Source organism: Manacus candei, unplaced genomic scaffold (genome assembly GCF_025592945.1).
Source record: "Manacus candei isolate 608988 ecotype Guabito, Panama unplaced genomic scaffold, ASM2559294v1 h1tg000047l, whole genome shotgun sequence".
Lineage (NCBI taxonomy): Eukaryota > Metazoa > Chordata > Aves > Passeriformes > Pipridae > Manacus > Manacus candei.
In genome coordinates this window covers 7,059,943-7,071,466 of record NW_026138095.1, presented here as the reverse complement: position 1 = coordinate 7,071,466, position 11,524 = coordinate 7,059,943, and the positions used below count along the sequence as shown (strand labels likewise).

At 46.1% G+C, this 11,524-nt stretch overlaps 1 protein-coding gene across 1 annotated transcript in view; it reads left to right on the top strand.

The window, feature by feature from the left end:
* Positions 1-11,519, top strand: part of RECQL5 (RecQ like helicase 5) — a 37,534-nt gene extending 26,015 nt beyond the window's left edge. Inside the window, exons 9-20 of the mRNA XM_051797794.1 lie at positions 2,054-2,281; positions 3,737-3,836; positions 4,339-4,375; positions 5,167-5,225; positions 5,354-5,430; positions 5,912-6,005; positions 6,465-6,605; positions 7,009-7,676; positions 7,893-7,971; positions 8,860-9,111; positions 9,617-9,689; positions 9,799-11,519. Coding sequence (XP_051653754.1) covers positions 2,054-2,281; positions 3,737-3,836; positions 4,339-4,375; positions 5,167-5,225; positions 5,354-5,430; positions 5,912-6,005; positions 6,465-6,605; positions 7,009-7,676; positions 7,893-7,971; positions 8,860-9,111; positions 9,617-9,689; positions 9,799-9,899 — 1,909 coding nt within the window. The 3' untranslated portion in view covers positions 9,900-11,519. The remainder of the gene's footprint in view (positions 1-2,053; positions 2,282-3,736; positions 3,837-4,338; positions 4,376-5,166; positions 5,226-5,353; positions 5,431-5,911; positions 6,006-6,464; positions 6,606-7,008; positions 7,677-7,892; positions 7,972-8,859; positions 9,112-9,616; positions 9,690-9,798) is intronic.
* Positions 11,520-11,524: the final 5 nt, after the last annotated feature.

The window sequence follows — 11,524 nt, the reverse complement described above, 5'->3', positions numbered from 1 at the left end:
TGAAATGGGGTAATTCTTCAGGAAGATACAGGCAGTTACAAGAACCAGGGTGGAAAGAGCTTGGCTTTGCAGGGCTGATGGGTTAGAAACTAGAACTCTTTAAGTTCCAGTGAGTTCAGAGCTGATCTCTGCTTCCACCAAAGCCCTCCCCTGGGGCATCTCACTTGTTCGCTTTTAGGGACAGAGGTGTGTGTGGATGTCCCTCCCCAGCATAAGCCTGGTGATTAAGCTGTAGGAGTGAGGAGAGGGCTTGACCATTACTGTATGCCTCGCTTAACTCTCACACAGATCAGTGCGTGCGAGAGAAAGAGCCATGGGCTAATGAGAATGCCTGCCTGTTTTCTTTTGGGGAAACAAAAAGCTGACTTGCAGCTCGCTGACATTTCTATAGTCACGTTGCATTGGCAGGGCAGGCAGCACCAGTAGCTCTTTTGGAAAGGCAGGACAAGGGGATCGAATGTGTTGCCCCCATCCCAGTCCCCCCACCCTTCCCCACCATGTGAAAGGAGCTCTTTGAGTGCAAGAGGAGAGTGAGTCAGTGTGGCTCTGCAGGGGGATATAAAGCCAGCTTTGTCGTAGCCCTCTCCAGCCTTCAGCTCCCTACACCGTGCAGAGCAAGGTCACGCTGCTGCAGCCTGCTCACCTGAGCAGTGCCAGGTCCTTTGTGCTTCAGCACTGCTGTGGAGTCAGGAATCTGTAACCTGTGCCCCTTGGCACATCAACCTGCTGGGCTGTGGGAAAGAGCAGCCTCCACAGACCCTCACAGGGTTTGTTTGTGGTGCTTTGTTGTGTCCCCCCCCAAACGCACACACGAGTTAAGAAGAAAACTGCATTTGTTAGATCTCTGGCAAGTTCAGACGTGCCTTAAAGGGTTTATAATAAGAATAAATGAAGTGCTCACTCTCTTACTTTTCCCCTCTGTGACCCACTTTTTGCAGATGAAGTTGGTAAGCCAACTAGGGCACTCCTTGGCAGAGATGAAAAATCTCCACTTTGTTCTTCTTTGTAGTAAAATAATTCTCTTCTAAAATAACTCTTGTTCCCTCTTGGCTGCAGGATTTGATCTCTAAATGCCTGATGAAGTAGATGTTTCTGTGTATTTAGTATCAGCATTTTGAATGAGAGACAACTGGCCACCTCTACTGTGCAACTCAAGTTTTAAAAAGCTCCTCTAAACTCTTCTTTCTTAAAAAAAATAAAAAAAGTAGCTTCCTGGTTAGTGAAATCAGTGTATTCACTGGTTTAAATTAAGGAGTGTTCTAGAAGAGAAATTACTTCCTGCCTGTATTGCTAATGAGCATATTTCTGTCACCAAACTCTTTTTTACATACCCAAAACCAGTGCCAAAAATCTTTTGAAGATTTCTAGAAGAATCTAATCATTTTCACATGGCTGGTTTGCTAAGTCTGGTAAACTGGTTGTGCAGTACTGTATGAGTAAATGGACTGGTTTTCATGGATGTAGGACCCTAGTTTTGGCTGCTGATCTGGAGCATGTGGGAGCAGATCAAGACCCAGGCATGTGTTACCTGAATGGTGCTCCCTTGTGACCTCAGTCTGGACTCTAATTCTGGGATTTAATTTACATTCCTGTGTCTTCAGATATAGATTTCTTCACCTTCAAACCACAAACAGTAAAATGAGAAGCTTTTCAATGTGGAATATACAGATACACTCTGAGGTGTAGGGATCAACAGGGCCTCTTCACATATTTGTCTTACAGCCATGCTGATAGGACATGGAATATATTTGGCCAATGATACAGAATTAATAACTGCATATTTCATAAACTTCCTTTTGCAGGTCTCAAAGATCTAAAAGGGTTTAGCAGAAGGTTTAACGTCAATGTTTTTTCACATGTGGGGAAATGGAGGCAGAGAGACCTTAAGCAATGTGCCAGGAACAGAACTCCACTTAGCCCTGTGATTCCTGCTGGAACAGGCATTCTCTGGGGGGAAAAAAAGACTCAAATCTGTATCAAAAAACACCCTGCATTTGGAGGGTGGAGTTCTCATGAATAAAAATAACGACCAGATCATTTCCCTCGTGTTTAGATGTCGCCACGCTGCCATAGCCAAGTACTTCGGCGATGTCACCCCACCTTGTAACAAGTGCTGTGACTTCTGCAAGAACCCAGGGGCAGTGAAAAGGCAACTGGAGTCACTGGAACGCTGCACCAACAACTGGAGCAAAACCTGCATCGGGCCCACTGGTTCCTCCTGGAATGCCTACGACCCAGAGCTGTACGAAGGCGGGAGGAGAGGCTGCATAGGTTTTAGCAGGTCTGTGCTGGAGAGATAAAACTCAGCTCATAGGAACTATCAGAGAAAAGAGCATCTCCCAGCTGCAGGCCCAGCCACTCCTATTTTCAGCACATGTTTCTGTGTGGATGGTATTTTCCTGTAACTTCCTGGCAGCAGGAGCTGGAATTCCATTTTCCACACACTTTGGCAGCCTTGTTCACATTCGTGTCCCAGAGAGCCAAAAGCTGTTTTGACAGACCTAAGAATTGCCCTGCAGAATGTAATTGGCTCAAAAAACTAGCCTGAAATTTTTTGAAAGCAGCAAGTGGGCTCAGGCTGCTCACAGTCACAAGGATCAAAAACGTTTAAATTGAGACCAAGATGACGTGGTCCAGATTTCATTCCCAACTCAGTACAGCTGCCTGTGGGCCAGCAGGCTGGGGGCCACTGGCAGAACCTTAGTCACCACAGAGGGTGCAGTGGAGTGCCAGTGTCAAATTCTTCTGCAGATTGTGAAATTTTAGTGTTTTCCTGTCAGGCTGACAGCAAAAGGAAGATCTGCAGTGGAAAACATGATTAATTCTGTAAAATGCTTGGCAGTGTGGAGGTGACAACTTCTCCTTCTCCTTGTTCTCTGGCTGAGGTGCCGTGATTGTGCAGCTTTGTCAGGATGAAGTTTCGCTGCTGGCACTGCCCGTGAAGCTCTGCCAGGATAAACAGTGCTGTTGGACTGTCCTGGCCCTGCTTTACCTTAAACAGCTTGAGACTGGTGGCTTTTTTCTTCAGGCTGAGTCAGAGGAAACTGGTACTTGTGACCTAAGACTGTGTTTGGTCTCACGGCCAATGCTGTTGTACAGCACCATGTTTGCCACTTGATTTATTGAACTTCTCCATTACTTGACTGTAGTTTCCTATGATTGTTTGATTGGAAGTTGTAATAGTCAACAGCCCTAAAGCTCTGATTTGTGATACCTGTAAGTTTTGGCAGTGGCAGCTGTGGGAGGCAGCAAACTCCTGGGCTACATGTGGTGAGGATCAGCTGCTGCGTTTCAGTGCATTAGTGATGGGGATTTCATTTACTACAACAGGCTGTGAACAGCTGAGGCTGAGGAATGGATGCTGTGCCCTTTCTGCCATCTCTGCTCCCAGGGCAGTAGTGACTGATGAGGTATATGGCAGGAGTCAGTGACTCCTCAATCCCGTGGGACAATCTGGAAGAGCTTAAATGGAGCCCTCCATTCTCAAAGCATTAGTTAAGTGCTACCAGTTCATGCCACCGCTAACTAAAGTTCATGGAATTAACAAATCCCATTAATTTTGGAGGACACTCTCAGCCGTCCAGATTGAGGGATGGCAGTGAAACTAAAAGCTAAGACTTGTTCAGAAAGGATGTGGGAAACATCACTGGGGTGACCTAGGCTTTCCAAACCTGTCCCCCAGGTAATGCTGCAGCTACAGAAATGCTTGCTCCTCTTGTTTTCCTGACCTACCCAGGTACGATGAGGAAAGCAGTGGGAATTGGGATGAAGACAATGAAGAGCGTCGGAAGCGGGAGTGGGACAACTTCTACAAAAAGCAGATGAGTCTGCGCAAGGTGAGTCGGGGTCAGTTTGTAAGAGATGCCTGGATTGTTTGCTGTGAGCTTGTGTTACAGCCATAAAGGCTTCCTGGCACTAGTGGAAGTGAATTACTGCATCTTGCTGTTGCTTGTTGTCTTTTGCTTTTTGTACCTCTGCTTTTTCCGTGTTCTCCATATTCTGGGCCAGTCCCATAATAGGAAGAAATGCAGCTGATTCATGTCCTGGTTTCTCTGCAGTGCTATCAAGAGGATTCTGTTGTCTTTAATACCCCTGGTAGTAGTAAAAACAAATTTCCCCTGTCAGCTTCTCTTATATATTCCTATAGCAAAGGTGAAATTTTGGCTCCGATTCTCATTCTTTGTCTTCTTTCCCCTATTTTGGTGCCTGCTCAGTGCTTTTGTAACTTCAGCTTCAATTTTCCCTGGAGAAAGGGTATAAAATATGTCTCTTGTGCTTCTAGACCTGCATGTACGTTGCAGAAATGGAAATGTTTGACTGATCTTTGTTTTCTTCCAGGGCAAAGAACCAGAAAAGGAAGATTTTGTTCCTCCAAGTAAATACCTTTTTTGATTTATAGTGGATTTTCTTTGGGAGAAGAAAGTCTTGTATTTTGCAGCTGTGTGTAATTTATATGGCATCACCCCTGGAGGTATCAGTCCCCAGGCACAGAGGTTAAGCTCTTGGCTGTGAAAGCTTGGCTGGAGGAGATGGATCACAGCTTAGCTTTGGTTGGGGTGAAGATATGGAATGCATCTTTCTGAACAACTTGTTCAAATAAGCAAGAGAGAAGAAAAACTGTCTAACCTGACTTTGTAGGCTGTTTCTGCAGTAGTTATGCAGCAGTAATAATAATAATAATAATAAGTGGGCTATAGGGAAACTGCTAAAAAACTTTGCTATTTGTAGTTGTGCTGCTTGGGGCCCTGTCTAGCAGTGTAGTTCTTACACTGTGGCAAAAGAATACTTGGTAGGTCAGGTTACTCTGTTCAGCCTTTTTGGAAACTTTTGGGGTTGGTATTGTGGGGAGCAGGATAGATTTGGGTTTCCTAAGAGCTGCAATTCCTTGAAAAAGGGTTTCCTAAGATTGGGAAATTTTGGAAAGCTGTTAGTCATAAACTCCAAAGTAGATGTTCTCAGTCAGAGAGAACAATCTTACTTTGGCTTCTACCTCCTCTTTTGGAGTGTGTAGCTTTTCCAGGTAAAAAGGGTGACTGTCATGGCCCTTGGGGTGACAGTGCAGGGAGGAGAATGCCAGGAAGTACTGGACTGGCACCTCTCCATGACAGCTGAGATGTTCTCATCAGCCCAGCTGTAGCTGTTTTCCAAATGCCTCTCCTGTGGCAGGTGCAGACTGTCCCCTCAAGGATGCTGGCAGCAGGAGGATCCCAAAGCTCACAGTGAAGGTAAATCATGACTGACCAGCAAAGAGAAACAAAGATTCCACCTGCCCTGTTCTTACTCCTTCAGGGATGGAAGTCCAAGGGGCACTGTGACTTCTGTAGAGCATGTCTGAGTATCCCATGTTTCCTAGGGACGGGAACACTGCTTGAAGATGCTGGAAGAAGCTTTGAGCAACAACCAGAAGAATCCAGCAGCAGGAGGGAAAGGGTATGAGATGAAGAAAAGGGGTACATACTGAGTCTCTTAACACAGGGCCTACTCTCCCTCAGCAGAATTAACATTCTCAAAGAATGCTTTTTTAAGATTTTTTTGTCCAAGGATGTAGTTTCACTTAACAGCATCTTTCTGTTAGTGATGTTCAGGATCGGATATGAGGATTCCTGTGGCCGATTGCTAAATCAGCTTGATTCCAGGAGCCGCAATTCTTCTCTGTCCCACAAGGTGGGGATAGTGTCCTTTTCAAACTGAGCCTCTGGGCAAAAGGACTTTGATTGAAAAGTGTTTTCATCACCCTTTCCATTCTCAGCAATTCACCACTGCATCCCTTAGGGTATAACTGGAAGCTATCACTTATTCTTGCACCGGAGGGAGTGAATTTTGTACTTTCTGGGAGATACTTAAGCCTTAGTGCACCCTTTGCAGATATAGAGGTGTGTCTTGCCAGAAATCACCCCAGCCTGTGTTACAGGTCAGACCCTCATGCCTGTGCAGTGGAAATGGAGTATGAAGCTTTCCAGACCAGCAAAATGGCAAATTCATACAAGGCAACTGTGCTGAAGAAGGTAGGGACTTACACCTGCTCTATGAACGTGGTGTGGCCTCAGCTCGAGGGGAAATAGGGCAGAGTTTGTGTGGGAAAGACAAAGGAGAAGCTCTGCTTTGCCTTGGGTGTCTTCCAAATCTTTCTTCTTGGCTTTGTTTCCAAGAGGGCCCAGAATCACCTGGGTTTCACATCTTTGTTGGCTTTACAGGCTCTGGAAACCTACATTCCAGTGCAAGCTTATCTAGATTTGTTTTAGCAGTAAAGGGAATGGGGAATTCCCCAGGCTGCTGCTGACACTAGAGAAGCCTTGGTTTAGGTTACCTGGTTGCCATCAGTCTCTCTGAAGATATTTCTGTTCTTGAGGCAGGCACCTCTCCAGGGGAGATGTTTGTTTTGCCACTGTGGCTCTTAGTATGTAAAAAGGCAGGAATGCATAAAGATTTCTGGCCATTGGAGGATATTTCCATTCTCTTTTCAGGTAGCAGAAATCAACAAAGCCTCCAAACAAGGAGAGTTGTTCTCAGTTTTTGGGTCTGGAATTGGTGGCAACAGCAGTTTGGAAACAAAATCTGAGTCTCCAACAGAACAGGACTTCCTCCCTGCATCCCAGGTTTATTCAGTGAGTACTGATGGGATAGACAGGAGGGAATGGTGTGTTTTGTCTTTTTGCTTTTTTATTAATTTGTCTTATATCCTTTTTGTGACCATAGCTGTATATTTCTGTTGTAATTGCTTTTCCCTGTCTATCTGTCATACTGGTTGCTATTAGTGAACATAATCTATGTGCAGGCCAAAGATTAAATAAGTTCTGTCTTATCTTGCTCTAGCCAAGGATGGGGAATTTAACCTAATGCATTTCCCTCATGTCTCAGTTGATGGGTGTGATGATAAGTCAGATTTAGAGCCTCCCTCACCTTACAGCTGTCCACAGTGGTGTATTGTGTGCAGAAACCTAGCTCCTTTCAGGGTTCTGCACATAGGGAGATCACATCCAAACTTTCTTCTTCCTCCTTTCTCCCTAGTTCAAACCCAAGCGTGTGGGAGCAGGATTTCCAAAGAAATCCAACTTGTTCCAGACAGCCTCAGAACTGCTGAAGATCCAGGAGGAGAGTGATGCAAAGCCAGTCAAAAAAGAAGTAGATTGTCCAAATGGGCAAGACAACAGCAGCTGCAGTCTGGAACTGGACACCAGAAACACTGTTGTCCAGAGGGAAGAAACAGCAACCCAAGCAATGTGTGAGAATGCTGGGGTAGAAATACACCCTGAAAAGAAGGGACAGCAACCCAGTCCAGACAAAAAGGCTGCACTTTGGGAGAGCCCCAATAAGAAGTCCAGACGTAGCAAGAAGCAGCAAATGCTCGCAGAAGCAGCTAAAAAAGAATCACAAGATATTTCCAAGTTCTTCTCCCTCTCCAAAGGTGACTCTAAAGCCAAAAGTTGCAGCTCAGCAAAGGAAGAGGGCTGTTCTGCAAGCACACTACCTCAGGTTTCTTCTCAAAGCACGTGTCAAGAGAAACCAACATCTCAGGAAGGCAGAGATGTCTCTGGAGTTCTGACTGGACAGTCCCAGGCAGAGAATAAAGAACTGAGAGAAACAGAAGTAACACAGACTGAGAAGGGGGAGGATTTTAAGACCCAGCAAGCTACTGAATCTGAACTCCTTCAGGAAGAAATTGATGTAAAGTCCAGGTAAAATCCCTATCTCTCTGCTCCCCGTGTTGCCCTGTTAAGCTGCAGAGTCCCACCAGCCTTGTCCTGGAAACTGGGAATCTGTATGAGATCTCTGGGTGGGTGAGGGAGACTCTTGCTTTACCATGGAGGGTCCCATAGCCACTAACAATGAATGCAGGGATATTTGCTCTGTGGAATAATTACAGTTGGCCTTCTCTCCACTCTTCCCACTAGTGTTGCTGAAAATATCTCAGAAACTGAGTTACCTCTTGTTGGGGAAGGTGAGAGTGGGAAGCGGGCAGGATCAGTTGAGGTAAGGCTTCAATGAATGCTAATTTCCTCTGTTTCTTCTGCTCATCTCATGCCAAATTTCTCTCTGAGAGTGATGCTCCTTCTCTGAACCTCACCTGAGAGTGTTATTTATCTGGGGAGGGCCCAGCTGCAGTTGCACCAGAGAGAACCCCAGTTGTGTTGCAGTCCTGGTGTTTCCCTGCTGCCCACTGGGCCGTGCCAGCACCTTGGGCTGCAGTGGAGAGCTTCCCCTCCACTGCATTGTTTCCTCCTGTGTGCAACACATGTGACTGTGCCCTTGCTGGTGACTTGCCTGGAATGAGTCTCTCGAGCCCCTCTAGATCTGTAATGAACTATAATTAGCAGCTGCTTTCTCAAGTTCAGGGAACAACCACAGGCCAATGACACACGGGACCATTTGGAAGCAACCTGTACTCGCAGCCTGCCTTGCCATTCAGTCTCTGCTTCTGCATTTGGCATCTGAGACTGCCTGGCAGCTGTCTCTGCAGCAGTGCAGTCTTCTTTTCTTTCAAACTGAACAGGCACGTGGCACTCCTGATATGGCTGATTCTTCCTGAGGGGTGTATTCTCAGCAGAGATCCTGAAAAATCATTTCCAGTCAGTTTTTCCTGTATACGACAGGGTCTAGCAATTAGCTGCCCTTATAAGAGCACGGGGTGATTCTAAATGTGATGTTCTTAAAGAAAAGTCTCAAAGTCCCTTTGTGTGGCAAATAGTGTATTATGTCTTCACAGCAAAATGGGTTACAGAGATTCCTACGTAGTATTCACTGTAGGGAGAGTCTGCAGGATGCTGCAAAGATTTGTTGTCCTGGAAGGTAGTGGGTGCTTGGAAGTGGAATGCTGCTCCAGGAAGTGGTGGGTTTGATTCTTCTCTGTCTCCTCTCCAGGATATGGAAAGTCCCGCAACAAAGCGGCTGCGGACAGCGGCAAAACCTTCTATTCTGTCCCAGCCAGACTGCAAAAGTGCTGGTCCAACAAAGAAGAAGGTGACTTTTGATTCAAACTTAGAACGGTGTGATAAAGAAGGAACCAGCAAGACCATACAGCCAGTGACCAAAGGCGTGTCCCTCAAAGACACTGCAGACATCGTTGTCAAATATCTGACCCCGTTCTACAAGGGTGGCAAATTTGCTTCCAAGGTAGGGCACAGCTCATGACCCTCTTTAGCAGAAGGCTACAGCTCATAGTGATCTGGGGCTCTAAGAAGGGGGGAGATGATCTGGATACCACATTTCATTTCCAACTTGCATCTTGGTATGTGCTGTTTCAGTGACTCCAGGTGCAGGAACTCACCTCTCCCACAAAAAGGTTTGTGTGTGTTTGGAGTGGTATCATATTAGTTCCACACTTATTTATGGTTGTTCATGTTTTCACATTAAACTTTGACACACTTTTAACTCCCACCTGTGGAGCAGCAACAGCTCAGGTTCAATTCTGGTGTAGTTTCCTTGATGTGTCCTGCAAGGCAGGTTGTGTGTGCCAGCACTGCAGGGTCGGGTGTGTTTGCAGGTGTGCAACACCCCTGTAGTCTCAGTCTAGGAATGGTGTGTGCTGCAGCCAGCCTGTGCTGAGGGCAAGACAAACATGGGAACAGTCTGGTAACTGATGTCTGCTTTCTGCTCTTTGTCTTCCCTGATTCTGCAGGAGCTGTTTAAGGGCTTTGCCCGGCACCTGTCTCACTTACTGACCCAGGAGCAGAACCCTGCCCACAAGACAGGTGAGAGCACTGAGAGCCTGGGGTTCTTTCAATGCCAAGTGGATGGATGTCTTTAGAGGTGGCAGATGTCTTAAGTTTCGACTCAGAGGTGATGTTTCCTCTCTTGCAGTGAAGGAGGAAGCACAGAGACTCATCAAGGAGTTTTTCAAAACGAGGGTCAGGTGTGAGAGTGAGGCAGACTGGCAGGAGCTGCAGAGCTGGGAGAGCTGATCTGTGCATCCTGTTGGTTGTCTTTCTTCCTCCAGCAGCATGACCAGGGGATCTTGAAAAACTCTGCCATGGAGAGTTTTGTGAGACTGCAGAAGCGAGATTTTTTTTTTCCTCCCACTGCATTTTTGCTCACTTCTGTCCTTAGTGACAAACAGTTCCAGGAAACCAGTTTCTGTGAACTTACAGAGAGTTTCTCCAATAATTGGGGTGCTGAAGTCCTCGAGGACCAAGAGGTGTGAAGTTGCATCTGCTATGTTTGTTAGGGGCTGCTGCCTGAGGTGTTCTGCACTGTCTCCAACCTCTGCTCCCTGCAGCAGTCTGGGAAGGGCTCAGACTTTCCAACTGGGACTCTGCTTTGGGATGGCATCTTGCTCCTAGATGGCTCCTCCCCTCACTCCCTGTCTTAGTTCTTATTTCAGTGTTACCACTAGAAGCCTTATGCTACATGTTCTTATGCTTTGCTCAGGGCTGCCAATGACAAACTCCATGGTTGAGTTCCTGGATGGAATGTTTTCCTTTGAAGGGCAGGAGGGAAGTGTTTTGTTCTTACCGTGCAGGCAATGCCTAGTTTCTGAGGGTGAAGAAACTGGAATTCTTTTTCTTTTAATGTGAACTTTTTTTAAACTTTGTCTAGTTTTGTCTGCCCCTTAACTTAAGTGGTGATGCTCTTTCAGTGTTAACCTCAACAGCACTTTCCAGCATTTTCTTGTAACCCCTAAAGCCATATCTGCCCCCTGTGCCTCACCAAAAGTCTGCAATACAGAGGGCAGTGCTGCTGTTAGAACTGGTTCAGGTACTGCTGTGGCCCTCAAATTGACACTGTGGTGTCTCTGCTGCTATGTTTATATGGGACCTAACCTGATTCCCTGGCACAGGTCCCTCCTCTTGGATTTTTATTGGGTTCTGCCTTTGTTCCATGCCCACAGAGGCCGGTGGCCTCAGGCACTATTGCTGCTGAGGGATCTGCAGCTGAGAGGCCATCGGTCAGGCTTTTGGAGCACTGTACTCCACACATGTATTTTTTTAGATGTACTGAAGTATATGCAGAACTGACAATAAAATAATGTTATAGCTGCTGTGGACTGTTCCTGGAAGCTTTTTCTTACCACTCACTCATACAGACTGGTGTAAGATCCATTAAGCAGCACTCGAAGGGAAGTACCTGATGGGAAAGATGCTGCAGTTCCTGCTGGAATCACCTCACCAGCAAGAATCCAGCTGTGCCTCATGGCTTGCACTGAGCACCCTCAGATCTATCCCCTTCCCTGCCAACAGTGACAGCCTTTTTTCCTCAAGCTTTGCCTGTTACTTGCAGGTCAGTTTTCCTGGATTAAGATGCAAGATCTGTCACGCCACACCTTCAAAACATATCTGTGATTACTTTATTGCAATTTCCTAAAGGGCAATAAAAATAAATTAGGCATTTTTGTACAACCCAAAACACTCTACTATAATGTAAGTGCTGTTTGAATATGCTTCCTCTGTGGGCATGGAGCCATCATTGAAGCCTGACAGCTGCATGGACATGACTGACTTCTTTATAGTAGAGGGAAGCAGATGCATATAATTATGTCAGTGAGAAATTAATTAACAATAAACTTTCGTGCCATTGCAGCTCAATCTGT